At 40.4% G+C, this 13708-nt stretch overlaps 1 protein-coding gene across 50 annotated transcripts in view; it reads left to right on the top strand.

Annotated features, from left to right (window-relative positions):
- The window catches only part of DTNA (dystrobrevin alpha), a 194544-nt gene that overhangs the window by 134336 nt on the left and 46500 nt on the right, over positions 1-13708 (top strand). For all 50 annotated transcript variants that reach the window (XM_083518317.1, XM_083518281.1, XM_083518292.1 and 47 more), the window contains 4 exons: positions 1289-1443; positions 2740-2845; positions 3665-3831; positions 6728-6852. In XM_083518317.1, coding sequence (XP_083374443.1) covers positions 1289-1443; positions 2740-2845; positions 3665-3831; positions 6728-6852 — 553 coding nt within the window. The remainder of the gene's footprint in view (positions 1-1288; positions 1444-2739; positions 2846-3664; positions 3832-6727; positions 6853-13708) is intronic.

Below are 13708 nucleotides of genomic sequence, written 5' to 3'. Positions count from 1 at the left end.
TATCAAATATAAACTCTTCTTCTTCTTGGGGTCCCTTCCAGCTCTACGGTTCTTTGATTCTATTATACTAAAACAACAGGACACCACTGAATTGGCAGCCAGGCCCAAGTTTGAAAAGAACTAACAGTGTTTTCTGCTACAAGCAGTTTTCTGTTTAAGTTTTGCATAGTCAACATCTGTAAAGCATTTAACAATTTTAAAGAATTGCTCTTTGACTCAGAAAGCAAGAGCAGAAAAGCAGTTAGCAAAATCTTTGGGAAACATGCATATGTATTAGAAAGATTGATCAATTAAAGCTTCTTTAATCAGGTTGCAGCCCTAGTTAAAACCAATATGGATTAAATTAATCCATTCATAGATCCAAACACATAACACACAAGAGGAACAGACACAACTTTATTGTCTGAAGTGAAATCACCCTTTATAATGCATTGAATATTTTAAAGCGCGCACACAAATACTCAGTTCTCCAATAATCCAAATCAAGGTTGCCTACCTGTGGCCCTCCAGGTGTTGTAGGACATCAACTCTCATCAGTCCCAGCTGGCATGACCAGAGGTTAGGGATGATGGGAACTGGAGTCCAACAATTTCTGGTAGGCCACAGGTTAACCACCCATATCTAAATACTCAGTTCCCAGATCATGGACCACCTCTCCCCATTTGAACCAAACCAGACCCTGTGATAGTAATCTGAGGCTCTTCTTCAAGTTCCTCCTCCACAAGAGATTCAGGGGGTGGCAACAGGAGAATGGGCTCCCTACTTGTGGAATGCTCTCGCTAGGGAGGCTGGCTGGCACCTTACATAACTTGAGGTCCCAGGTGAGAACATTCCTCTTCACACAGGCCTTTTAAGTGTGTTGAGGGGAAGGTTATTGTTTTGTTATGTATTTTGTATTTTTATACTGTAAGCTACCTAGTGATCTTCAGATAAAGGGTGGTATATAAATTTAACAAATCATCACCATTATCATTATTTGAAGTAGAAAGTTGCTCCAGGGGCAAGAAGTTTGCATTTTGTACTTTGGATCTCTTTTATCATGCTAAATTACCATTTTTTTCTGATTTGCATCATTTTCCCCTAAAACTAGAAAAGAATTTTGAGCATTAGAAAAGTGCTTGCTTACTCCCTTTAGTGAGTCCTAACAAAGGCGTATCCCTACTTTTGCAATATAAAAAAGGGGATAACTCTAATTATTATTTTCATTTGAAAAGAAACACTGTTAGATTTGTAACTAGTGTCTTAAACCAAATAAACCATTTCATATTTTCCCTCTTTATTCCATCAGATATTTTCTCAATGATTTCAGACACCAGCGGTGTAATGGTTTATGGTAAATATGACATGTTTCTGCGAGAAGTCCTTAAACTACCCACGGCAGTCTTTGAAGGTCCTTCTTTTGGATACACAGAGCAGTCAGCAAAATCCTGTTTTTCTCAACAGGTAGATAAAAACATTCAGTGCCTCCTTTTCGCCCTTCCCATAATGACATGCAGTGGCAAAATGTTATGTGCTTTTTATTTGTTTATACTGTAGATTGTGTACTGGACACTTTGGCAATTGTAAACCAGAAGAGAACTGCATTTTGTTTAAGAACCAAATTAGATATGACTTGGAAGATGTGTGAACGATCACCTAATATGATTTGGAAAAAATACTAACAAGATGCTGTAGGGTAGCTATGAATTGGTTCGCAGCAGCAGGAGGAGGAGGAGCCCCTGTATTGTTTTCCGAAATGCTCCTACATAAGTATGGATTATGATTAGGGCTCAGCTCTCAGGTGGGCACCACTGGGAGACGTTCATGGTGAGCTCAGGCACATCTTTTTCTAGAAAATAGAACCAATAAACTATTGCCTCCAGTATTATAGAGATGAGCAATATTGGGACTAGGTATGCACTGAGGTTTGGTCCTTCCCAGTTCTACATGGACACAGGACTACGTCCAGCCCATCCTGTTTATGTGCAGATTTAAATGGAAAATCCTTTAAGGTCTTCAAATAATGCCATTTTAAAAAAATACAAGTACTTACAAGATGGTTCCAGGACTACAACACTGCCCCTGATCTCCCCTCCTCCTTTTCAAAAGGCTCCCAAATGGCTGACTGAGATACTCACAGCCTGGATCAACTACCATACAAAGCTTCTTGCCTTTGAATTACAACAGAGCAAATCCCCCTTGTAGCAACATGGACTTGATGCATGGGTGTAGCCAGGAAGAGGCAAGGGGGACAGCTGACCCCCATCAAGTAAAACAATAGAAATACTTAACTAACTGACCAATCACATTGGTTCTGCCCCCCTAACAAAGTCCTGCCCCCCCCATAAAAATCCCAGCTACGCCCATGACTTGGTGTCCCTCAGAACTCTTCCTAGGCCATGCCCTTCACTGGCTCTGCTTTACTCCTTCATTGTGTCCTTGACCTCTGATAATGTCTGGGTGGAGAACAGAGAGGGCCGTTGAAGTATGTGTAGAAGCTAGCCTACTGTACAGAGATGAAATTACATCTGTTGCTTTGCTCACTTTTGCTCCAGATCCTGCCTATCACTTAAAGGTTGCCTCAGATGGTTGCCCGGAAAAGAATGCATCTCGGGCTGAAAAGAGTTCCCTTCCCCTGTTTAAGATATTGAAATGTATCTGCTTAATTATTTCACCCATGCGCGTGTGACCCATGAGGAAAGTAAAATTCCCCTTTCAGCTTCCAATGCTAAATTGTTTCTGCTTTGTTCATGTAAACAGAAAAAAGTCACACTGAATGCTTTTTTGGACACACTCATGTCTGATCCTCCACCACAATGCCTGGTCTGGTTACCACTTCTGCATCGATTGGCAAATGTTGAGAATGGTATGTAGTCAAAGGATGAGTGGCATGTGGAATATCAATGTGGTTCACAGTGATTGTGTTTTCCCCAGGAAAAGGAAGAATGGCTAAGAATGTGGTGCCAATTTCAGTTCCTAATGATAAGGTCGGCTTGTCCCTTGACTTCAATGTGCTCAGACATACTGAACTCAGCATAGTTTCAGGCTGCAAGTTGTAAACCTAGTTAGTGTTGCCCCTCTTGCAAAATCATACATAGCATAAACTGATATGCTTGCTACCTTTAGTATCTCTCCTTCTGCCTTTTCAAGTTGACCACAGTAGATTCTTCACATCCACACTAGTCCTAGGATGGAATTCAACACTGCATTAGTACAATTGTTCCTTCAGCACCAGTATTTCTGCTTGCCAGACAGAACAGTCTCCCTTAAGACTCCCTCCATGTGTTATTATGGAGGTTTTCCTGACTCCCCAAAGCAGATTTGGGGGAGCAGTGTGGGGAGGAGAGGGGGGAAACCCCACTGAGCTACTGGGAGTCCTTATGCTGGCTTCAGCATTTCACTGGGTTAGTTGAATCCAACCCCTCATTCTTTCTTCCACACTTCCACCTTTTCCTGTTTTGGTTTTCTGCTGCTATAAGAGGTTTTCTCTTAGACAGTAGCAGATGCTTGTTTGTCTTCAGAGAAAATTGTGAAGCTTTTAAATTTCAGGAACCTTACAAATAACATTTGCTGTGGAAAATGACTTCAGACACAAACGTAGGTTGCTAAGACCTTTTAGTGGCTTCAGTTTTAACGCTGCGCTGATTGTCTTTTGTTTTGTTTTTAAATCCGTCTCCCCTTGTAGTCTTCCACCCTGTCGAGTGTTCCTACTGCCATAGCGAGAGCATGATGGGATTTCGCTATCGATGCCAGCAGTGTCACAATTACCAGCTCTGTCAAGATTGCTTCTGGAGGGGACATGCCAGTGGTTCCCATAGCAACCAGCACCAAATGAAAGAATACACGTCATGGGTAAGGGAAGGTTCATGAATTGCTGCAGACTGTTTGAACTCCACCAGTCAGAGAAAATCTCAAGGATGGGAGTTGGAACTGACCGAATCGTTTTCCCTTAAAACCACATATAGGAAACTAACTTTGCCAGTTTAGCTAAGCGTCTCTGTAATGGAGAAGCCCCAGTTGTGGTCCTTGTTCCCAGTCAGTTCTGAGATGAAAAATGGGAAGAACTGAACAGTATGGCTATCCTCAGTGTGGATTTGAGCAGTCCAACATGTTAATACTGTTCTGGATGTCAGGAGAGCTGCAGGAAGGTCTTGGAATATAAAACTATTTCCACAGTAAGTTGTTCATTTTTGTAGGACATAGTCAAATATGTTGGCTTTTCTCTCATATTATCTGCTTTATATGATAAGAGATCAATATCTAAAATGGAATCTTAAAAATCTAGATCTAAGAAGAACAATGGAAGATGTTGATTTACCATTCAGCTACTTTATGAAATATGTTTATATAAAGTCAGTAGAAGTGTAGGCATGCTATATATTCATTAACATTCAGCCACCATAGTTTCTTAACCTTTTTCAGACTATCTCTAACAACATGAACTCTATATTCCACTCAGATGAAACATATGTGTGTTCTTGTCTCATTTTGGTAGCTGCCAGTTAGCTACAGAGTCAAGTGTAACATTCTAGTTCTAGTTTACAAGGCTGTGAACAGCTTGGAACCAGTTCTCTAAAACAATGCCTCCTTCTGTGTAGACCATCCAGGTCTCCATAATTTGCACTGGTTACCCTGTTAGCATGCCATGGTCCACAGGTATACATCTTACCGTGGGGCAGAGAAGGATTTTCTCCATGGTGGCTCCTGAGCAGTGAAATTATCTCCTCTTGAAGGTCAGGCAGGCTGCAACCATGGAATGTTTATGTCAACAACTGGAAGTATGCCCAGGCATTTTCCTGACTTATTATTGTTATTATTATTATTATTAAAAAAAATTATACCGCCCTTCGTCTGAAGATTACGAGGCAGTTCACAATACCAGTGCCAGGTATTGGTGGTTACTGCAATTTCTATTTTAACTTTGTTTATTGAACTGTTTTTATTTTGTGTGTTTTGTTTTATTTGTTTGTAAACCACATTTTAGCTTCTTTTTAAAATTAAAGGTAGCATATGCATTCTATTATTATTAATATTTAATAAGCTTATTTCTGTAAGAGTCCCAGTGTATGGGCCTCTTAAGCCACAACTCAGTTAATATAAATTTCTGGGGCTTAAGCTCATATCAGATGCACATTTGAGTCTATGCAACAGATTATATATATATATATATATATAAATAAGTTACATGCTTTTAGATTCACAAAATGTTTAGGGGTATGTGTACCCTTGTGTCCCCCCAGAAAAAAAAGTGCTGAATACAGAGAATATCTTACCTGCGTAAACTGGAAAGGAGAGAATTGCAATAAGGATAATGAAAGCAAACTAAGCAATTGCAGTACAAACAGCATTATATATTAAAGATGGTGCTTCTGAAATTAGAATGATATATAATTCACAATGATTAAGAAATTAGGGTTGCCATATTTCAAAAAGTAAAAACCAGGACACCCCGAAAGTTATTAAGAGCTTTTTTTAGGACAAAGTGCCGCCTTTTGGAAATGCCCCCCCCCCCCCCCGGATGTCAATTCCACCTTCGAAATCCTGGTAATGTCCAGTAAAATCCAGATATATGGCAGCCCTAAATAAATGAAGATAGGTAGTGCACAGTTAGGTAGTGAATCGGGAATATGGAAAATATTATTCTAGTAATGGCCTCTGAACTCGCACTTCTTTGGCACGGATTACCATGTTTTAAGTGTTTTAAGTATTAAGGACTGAGTAAAGTGGGCCTGAATGAAGTATGATTCACTGTAATTATTTTATTTTTCAATCTATATTTTTTGGGGGGGCGTCAGGTTTGATTGAGTGTTGTGCTGATGTTTATCACACAGCTTTTTGTACTGATGATGTGTACCTTAGAAACCCAGTTTATGCAAAGGTCTGCACATTTAGAAAACAAACTGTATCTGATCCTGCCTTTGTTCATGGGTAGAAAATTCTGCCTGGGGATCATACACTCAGGTACCTGGTTCCTTTACTGGGGGGGGGGGGGACTCATTTATACCCTTGATAGGCTACTAAAGGAAGTGTACATACTCTATACATATCTGTTTGTTGTCCCTAATCCTTTTAGGGCAAACATGGTCTTTTCAGTCATAGAAATGTTTGCTCTCTTTCACTTCTGACTATGTCATCAGCAGCTTTTCAAATGTACCGTATTTTTTGCACCATAACACTCACTTTTTTCCTCCTAGAAAGTAAGGGGAAATGTCTGTGCGTGTTATGGAGGGAATGCCTACGGGTGGCATGCCTACGGATTTTCCTCCTCTAAAAACTATGTGCATGTTATGGTCGGGTGCGTGTTATAGAGCGAAAAATACGGTACTTTTCACCTGGGACTGTGCCAGTGGAGAGATCAGATGCAGGCCTTGGGTCCTCTCTCTCAATCCTCTCGCTGTGGGAGAAAGGAGAAAGATGAACTGGGAGATTGTGCAGCTTCTCTCTCTTTAAAGGATTTTATTTATTTTATTTCTATACCTCTTTATATTTTTAATAAAAAATCTCAAAGCAGTTTACAGCATATTAAATCAATAAAACAATAGCCGGGCGATGTTCCTCCGGCCTCATGAGGATGCAACTCAGGACATAATACGGAGCCACTGAATAATTGGGTCTTGGAGTTGGGGTCAGGGGAGAGATATGCCTTTAACTAGTAGAGCATTGCTTTGTTTCCCCATAGTTCTGTGGTTGCAAAAACAATTTAAACCTTACCTGTCCAAATTACCTTTACCTTCCTTGTTCCTCCCAGAAATCACCTGCTAAGAAGCTAACTAATGCACTTAGCAAGTCTTTAAGCTGTGCTTCCAGCCGTGAACCTTTGCACCCAATGTTCCCTGACCAGCCTGAAAAACCTCTAAACTTGGCTCATATTGTGTAAGTATTTGTGTGCTCTGTAGATAATATCCTTTGTTCTAGGTGACCTACTGTTCATCCTGGTTTGAAGGCAGATGGAGGGAGGCCTCTTCATGTGTTCTCTAGAAATGCTGCTTATTAAACTATACAATTGTATTATGGATTTAAGCATAACTTACCTTCATGATACTGAAAAGTAACGGGAAACACTGGATTACTATTTTTTCATTTTTGCTTAGCATCATAGTATAGCATTCTGAAATATTGGTGTGTGTTTTTTAAAATTTCAGTTTAGTGAGTCTTCAGTATACCAGGAGGCTAGAGCTGAATGACTCTGCTCTGTTTTGACCAGTGAAACAGTTAAATATCTAAAAGGTAAAGAAAGGAAAGTAGAAATTGACATGCTCCAATATGGAAGCAGATTTCAAATTATTTATCTTACCAGTTCTCTCAAAATTGAGATTTTCTAAAATACATGCCTCAGTTCACACACAGGCAATGGTTTCCTGCAGGAATTACAGTTATGAATTATGAAATCTGATAGCCTGTGTGAGACAAGGTGGAACAAAGGTGCTTTGAATTGTTTCCTTTAACTGTTTCACATAACTATGCCTTGATTTTTCCATAACTTAGATATGTATTATGTGGCAGCTGCAATGTGCTCCTTTTAAGAAGTAGGGAAGCACAGTCAAAAATGTAGGAAAGCTACATTTCTACAAACTAAAGAAATTGCCATTTGAAGAAGTAGGAAGTTCATCTCTCAGCAGTCTTTTCAGGGACCCTGTAAGTCAAGGGTGAGAAACCTCTAGTCCTTAGGCCTAATGAGACCCACTAGGCCATTTTGGCTAAGCCCTGCCCACTGGCCCTGCATCTGATATCATATATGACATCAGAGTGGCTGGGCCAATAAAAAAAGCTTTCAGGCACTGCTGATCAGATGATTGATGATGTCTGCAAAGCCATTTGCAAGGCACTTTGAAGCTCTGGCTAGCCGCTGATTGTTACTGCTTCAAGAGAGCCCTGCATAGCTGACAGTCAGCTGATAGTTGGGGCTGTCCTAAGGAGTTCCCCATGGGGTGTAAAGCACTAGAGGAAGTGCTTTGAATTCAAAATGCTTTCTCGGAGACTTCAAAGGTCCTTCCTATAACTGTTGATCGGCAGTTACAGCAACGTCCTCTGAACTTGGACAGGTGTCAGTCACCTGCTATCGTTAGGAGACCTGATGATTTGACAGGTAGACAGTCCTGCCTACCTGTCAACGTTGGCCCACAGGGATGGGAGAAGTACGTATCTGGAGTTGAGGAAGATACTGGTGATATCCAGGAATGCAGAATAAAAACAACCTTGATAAAAGTATTTACATGAAGCACTCCATATGCAGGACTGGATATATGATTTCTGGGATTGTGGTTATGTGAGAAATGACTGGCGTGGTAATTCAGCATGTTAGAATCTGGCAAGCTAGAGATCCAACAGCAGCCATATACATTCTAATCACTTTTGCTTCAGATGTATATGCAGAATCTCAATTCATATCTCTGTGTACATAACAACTGGTCTATTTTCCCAGCTCCTATTTTCCAAACTCCTATGATATATATTTTTCACCTCCCTTTGGAAACAGTCTTTACAAAAAATGGTGTTTGGAAATGGCTTTAAAGCAGGGGTAGCCAATGTGGTACCCTCCAAATGTTATTGAACAACAACTTTCAGCATCCTTGACCATTTGTCATGCTTGCTGGGACTGATGGAAGTTGTAGTTCAACAACATCTGAAGGACAACCACATTGACTACTCCTGCCTTAAGGCATGCACAGAGGAGCGTCTGCCACTATAGAGTTGTGAGAGGATAACTTTGTAGCCTCAAAAGCCTGCTCAAAAGCTTAGTTGGCTTTAAAGGAGCAGCATGTATTATAAGCTCTGGACTTCCTTTACTGCTCAGTTCAAAATCAGATCAATAAGAAATGGGCTTCTGATATTCCAGTGATTTCTTCTCTGAATCCCTAGAGCATCTGAGTGACTTGTAGGTAATTATGTTCCCACAAGCACTTTTAAATTATACATTCATATAGCTGAGTGGGCACAGGGATATATAAACATTCAGATAGTCAGCTGTTTAGATAGGATCATTCTGACAAGGATAATTCCCAGCATATTCAGATAATAATTGTGATTTGCTTAATGGGGTTTGGGTTTTTTTACGGTAACTACTACCACTCCTGTGGTTCTTAAAGTGGTTCAGATCTCCATCACAGAGATTTATTTTTATGTTCTGTGTTCCATTTACCTCCAGTCAAAACTTCCTTCATGTGGCTGTTCATTCTGTATTCACTGTTGCATGTGTTTTGTAGAAAATACAAGGAACATTATATTACATAATGACTGTCTGTGGTTGGCAGCACTGTTGGAAGTCACTTAGCCTGCTTTGACATGAAGACTCTCATGCAGATATTAAATACTGGGCTATGATTATTAACTAAGATCAGTCTAAAGCAATGAGCTGTCATTGGAAGACTGAACAGTGTATTGTTCTCATTATGATGAAGCTGTAATGGAAGCACACTATTTGTTTAACCTTCCCAAATCATAGAATCATCGATAGTGCTTTTCAAAACAGCATCTTACTTGATAATTCCTTTTAAATTAAATTTGCACCTGCTAAGAATATTAGTTTGAAATGCTAGACCCTCTACTTATTCCATTCCTTAGATGTCAAAAATAAAAGGTTGACTGCTTAAGTCAGGGATGGAGAACCTGTGGCCCTCAAGATGTTTATGGATTCTATTTCCCATCAGCCACAGCAACCATAGCCAATGATCAGAAGTGATGTGAGCCCACAGTGTTTGGAGGACCACAGGTTCCCCCACCCAGGTTAAATGGAAGCAAGCTACTGAAAAATTGATGAAAGCCAAATGAATCAAGCAGTTATGCTCAAAAGGAAACATTTTTGTGAATAGTTGATGTAATACTATGGTTTATAGCTGAGAGCCATATCATATTGATGAGAGTTTTGCTATTTAGTTCAGGTTAGTATAGTTAGGTCTTCAGACTTGCCCTTACAGCCTGTCAGTATATGGAAACATCACCGCTGCAGAAAGCCAGTTTGTTGACACCACATAATGCGCCTATCTGTGGGAAAGAAGAATTTCCCAGGACGTTCACAGGCTGGATAAGTCTCTGTGAAGAGAAGGTTTTCTTTGGAATAGCTTCTCAAAAGGAGAACATTCCATACCCTTTGAAACCTTTCTCACCCACGTGTAACAAAAACATGATAAAGATTCAGCCCAAAACTCATGTGGCAAGTGTGAACTCAGCAATTGTGCCTTCATGCCATTTTGCAACTCTTTGTTCACTTTTACACAAACAGTTTTGTTCCATGCAGCCTCTGAAACAGCAACCTTGTGCTCTATCCCTTGCTTCGCAAGGAAATCCTGAAAATCCTGTGAAAGAAAAATTGGTTTCTCATCTGTGAAAAGAAAATCAATTTTAGCATCATGAACATTCTTAACCTTATCACAAAACTCCTTAAACCTTTCTAAGGTTTCTCTGGGATTCTGCAACATGTAAATCCATACATATTGAGAAAAATGATCAACAAATACAAGATCACAACACAGCCTTCAGTGAAAATCTCAAATTAGCCAGTACCTTCATGGTTTAAGAAGAAAAGAATAACTGTATGGGGACTTCAAATAAATATGCAGCAAATATGTGTATTTTTCCGCTTGAAAGATCTTTCTGTTTGAAGCAGAGCCTTCATTCCTTCCCATACCCCCACTTCTCCAGCTGGGGCCAACACTAAAATGCCTTTCTGCAGCTATGCCTTCCTCTACCCCCTACCTTTCTCAGTGCCTCCTGAAGCAGGTCACCTAACTCTCCTACTTGGCAAGGCCCTGAACAACTACAGTGGTGCCTCGCAAGACGAAATTAATTCGTTCCACGAGTTTTTTCGTCTAGCGAATTTTTCGTCTTGCGAAGCACGAAATCCCATAGGAATGCATTGAAATCCAATTAATGTGTTCCTATGGTCAAAAAAAGTCCAAACAAAGCCAAATTTGGTACAACAAGAGTTTATTAAGTGCTCTTTAAAGTCACACATACTGTAAAGAGCATTTCAAAAATTGAAGGAACAATAAATTAAGTTTCTAAACATGACAGAAAAACATTTAAAAATCAACAAAGTGTACAGTACATTTTCTAAGACTCTGGGGGACAACTCAAAGAAGGTTCCTCTTCCACTCTTTGCTTCTTGCTGAAGAACCCCCTCCTCAACTGTTCCCCCAGCCACCCACCACACAGATATTCAAATCCAGATTTTTTTTAAAAAAAACAGCAGAGTGGCCCAATGGTCACAGAAAATCATAAAAATGCAGGAAAAAAACCACACAAGCTTCCAGATTCTTGCAAACCCCTCCCCAACACCAAGTCCTTGAATTCCAAACACTCCCAACCCAAAATCCAAAACCCCCCAAAAAAGTTTTAAAAGTTTAAAAGAAGTTTTGGAAAAGCTTCAAAAATCACCAAAGTCTTCAAAAACCTCAAAAAAGGCTACCACACCGCGTTCTATGAGTTGCTTCTCGAAGTCAAGTTGCAACTGTATTAACGGTGTTAAGAAAAAGGAAACAAACTTGCAAGACGTTTTTGTTTTCGTCTTGCGAAGCAAGCCCATAGGGAAATTCGTCTTGCGAAGCAGCTCAAAAAACGGAAAACCCTTTCGTCTAGAGAGTTTTCCGTCTTGCGAGGCATTCGTCTTCCGGGGCACCACTGTACTCTTATTATACTATATCTCCACTTGCAAAAATCTGAGGAGGAGAGAGAAGCAAAACATGATCCTCTTCTTTGAATTATCCAGGATCAGCTACTCTATAGAAAGGACTTCTGTGTACATCTTTTCTACCTGTATTTTTATACAGAAGGCAATGGCTGCAGTTCACTAAAGTTTGTTGAGATCATATCCCATTAAGATCAATGTAAGAAAGTATTTTTTCCATCATTTTCAGTGGGAATTGTTCACTTATTGGAAGTGTGCAGAGGATTCAACAATTAGCTTCAGCTGGATTGGAGTCAATCTATTCACGTACAAGAAAATATACCAGGATGTGGAAGGGAATTGAGCACTGTTCTTATAAGGATTTCAAAAACAACCAGCAATCTGGTCTCTTCTGATCCTAGAACAGGTGTAGGGAACCCAGAGGTTGCTGAACTACAACTCCCATCATCTCTGGCAATTGACCATGCTTGCTGAGGCTGATGGGAATTGTGGTTCAGCAACATCTAGAAGGCCATTGTTTCCCCACACCTGCCCTGGGACATTACCTCCTTCCTAAGAGAAAATATCTGTTCCTGACAGTGAGAGTGTTTGCTATTTTACTTTCACTTTTTCTGGTGGGGGGGGATTGAAAGCAATGTTGAATACAATAATACAGAAATTAAAATGAACCAGTTGTGGAGCGGGCATTGTATGCAATACAGCTGATATAAATTAGCACAGGGGGAAAGATAAGCTGCATGCAGTCCTTAGGAATATATTCTTACTAGACTGATTTTTATTCTTAAATGTAATGGAAGATAAACCGTATCATGAGAAAAAGCTCTAGGCAAGCATCCCAGCAAAAGGGGTATTTACAGTCACTTTTAATGGTAGGCTTCATGTAAGGAAAGTCTTCCTTCCCCCTGCAGCAGCCACTTACAGTAAGGACAGAAATCTTTTGTAGAGCTACGCTTGCATTTGCACTTTCATTATACGCTGGTTTTAACATTGTATTTACTACCATGAGTGACTCCACCAGTGTAAGTGGGGGCACAGCAGTAAACACGTGGTTCAAACATTGTTAAATTCCATTGAGTAAATGCTGTAAGCAACCAAGTAGTTTTAACTCCCTATTTAGCATTAGTGAAATGCACTCGTGGCATGACCTGAGAGAAGAATGACCTTTCTATCTTAAAAAAGAAATCCCTTGGTAAACTGCAATCTTGAATTTAACATTTTGCATGATGATATTGATATGTTCACCAAGATACTGCAGCTGCTCGCTGTTTTCCATTGAGACTAGATTCTGCCCTAAGGGTTTCATGTGATGGTGGGTGTTCAATAATGGTCCCATACAGGACTTGAACAGGGCTAGTGAAGGACATGGGTGGAGCCTAGCCTCCCCTTCCCTTGCCTCCAAAACACAGAGAAATATAAAACCTCACCCCACACAAACACATTTCCCCCCGTCTCTCCATGCAGGGATCAGAAGATCCCAGCACATAATTCCTCCTCACTAAGTTCTCTTCGCTAAGCAGCTGGAGAGTCGTGAGGGTCAGAGGCACACAATGGGATCTCAGCAATCCCATCCCAAATCTTCTCCTGCTGATTGGTGCTGGGAATAGGTGAGGAGCACTCCCATCCAAGTGCTTTGCAACTGTACCCACAACCTATAGTGAAAATGGGATGTGTGGGCTGCACAGAATTTGTCTAAGGTCCACCTGTGGGCCATGGGTTGCCCACATGGGATTTAAACACTGTCCCTGTCTGTTGTAATGGCCATTGCCTACAAACAAGCAAATGCAACCACTGGCTGACTAAACTGTCAGAGTCTCTACAAAGTGTTCCTCAGGTTTTGTTAATTACTTATTAGCTATCGGAGAAAATTCAGTATTTAACGTATATTTTACTTGACAGCCATCAGAAACATCTTAAATGTCAACAGCTTGATTTTCATATTTACTGCATCATATCCTATAGCTGGGATTCAAGATCAAGCACAGACAAGCACTTGCGAACACTGAGCTGGAGTCTTTCCTTCTCTTTCAACAGACTTGTGTGAAAGGCTGCTTGCCATATAACATGGGGGAAGGGCAGAAGGAGGTATAATCAGCTGTTTCAACCCAG

This window comes from Podarcis liolepis (assembly GCF_965112155.1).
Source record: "Podarcis liolepis genome assembly, chromosome: 8".
Taxonomy (NCBI): Eukaryota; Metazoa; Chordata; class Lepidosauria; order Squamata; family Lacertidae; genus Podarcis; species Podarcis liolepis.
This window is presented reverse-complemented; position numbering and strand designations above follow the sequence as displayed.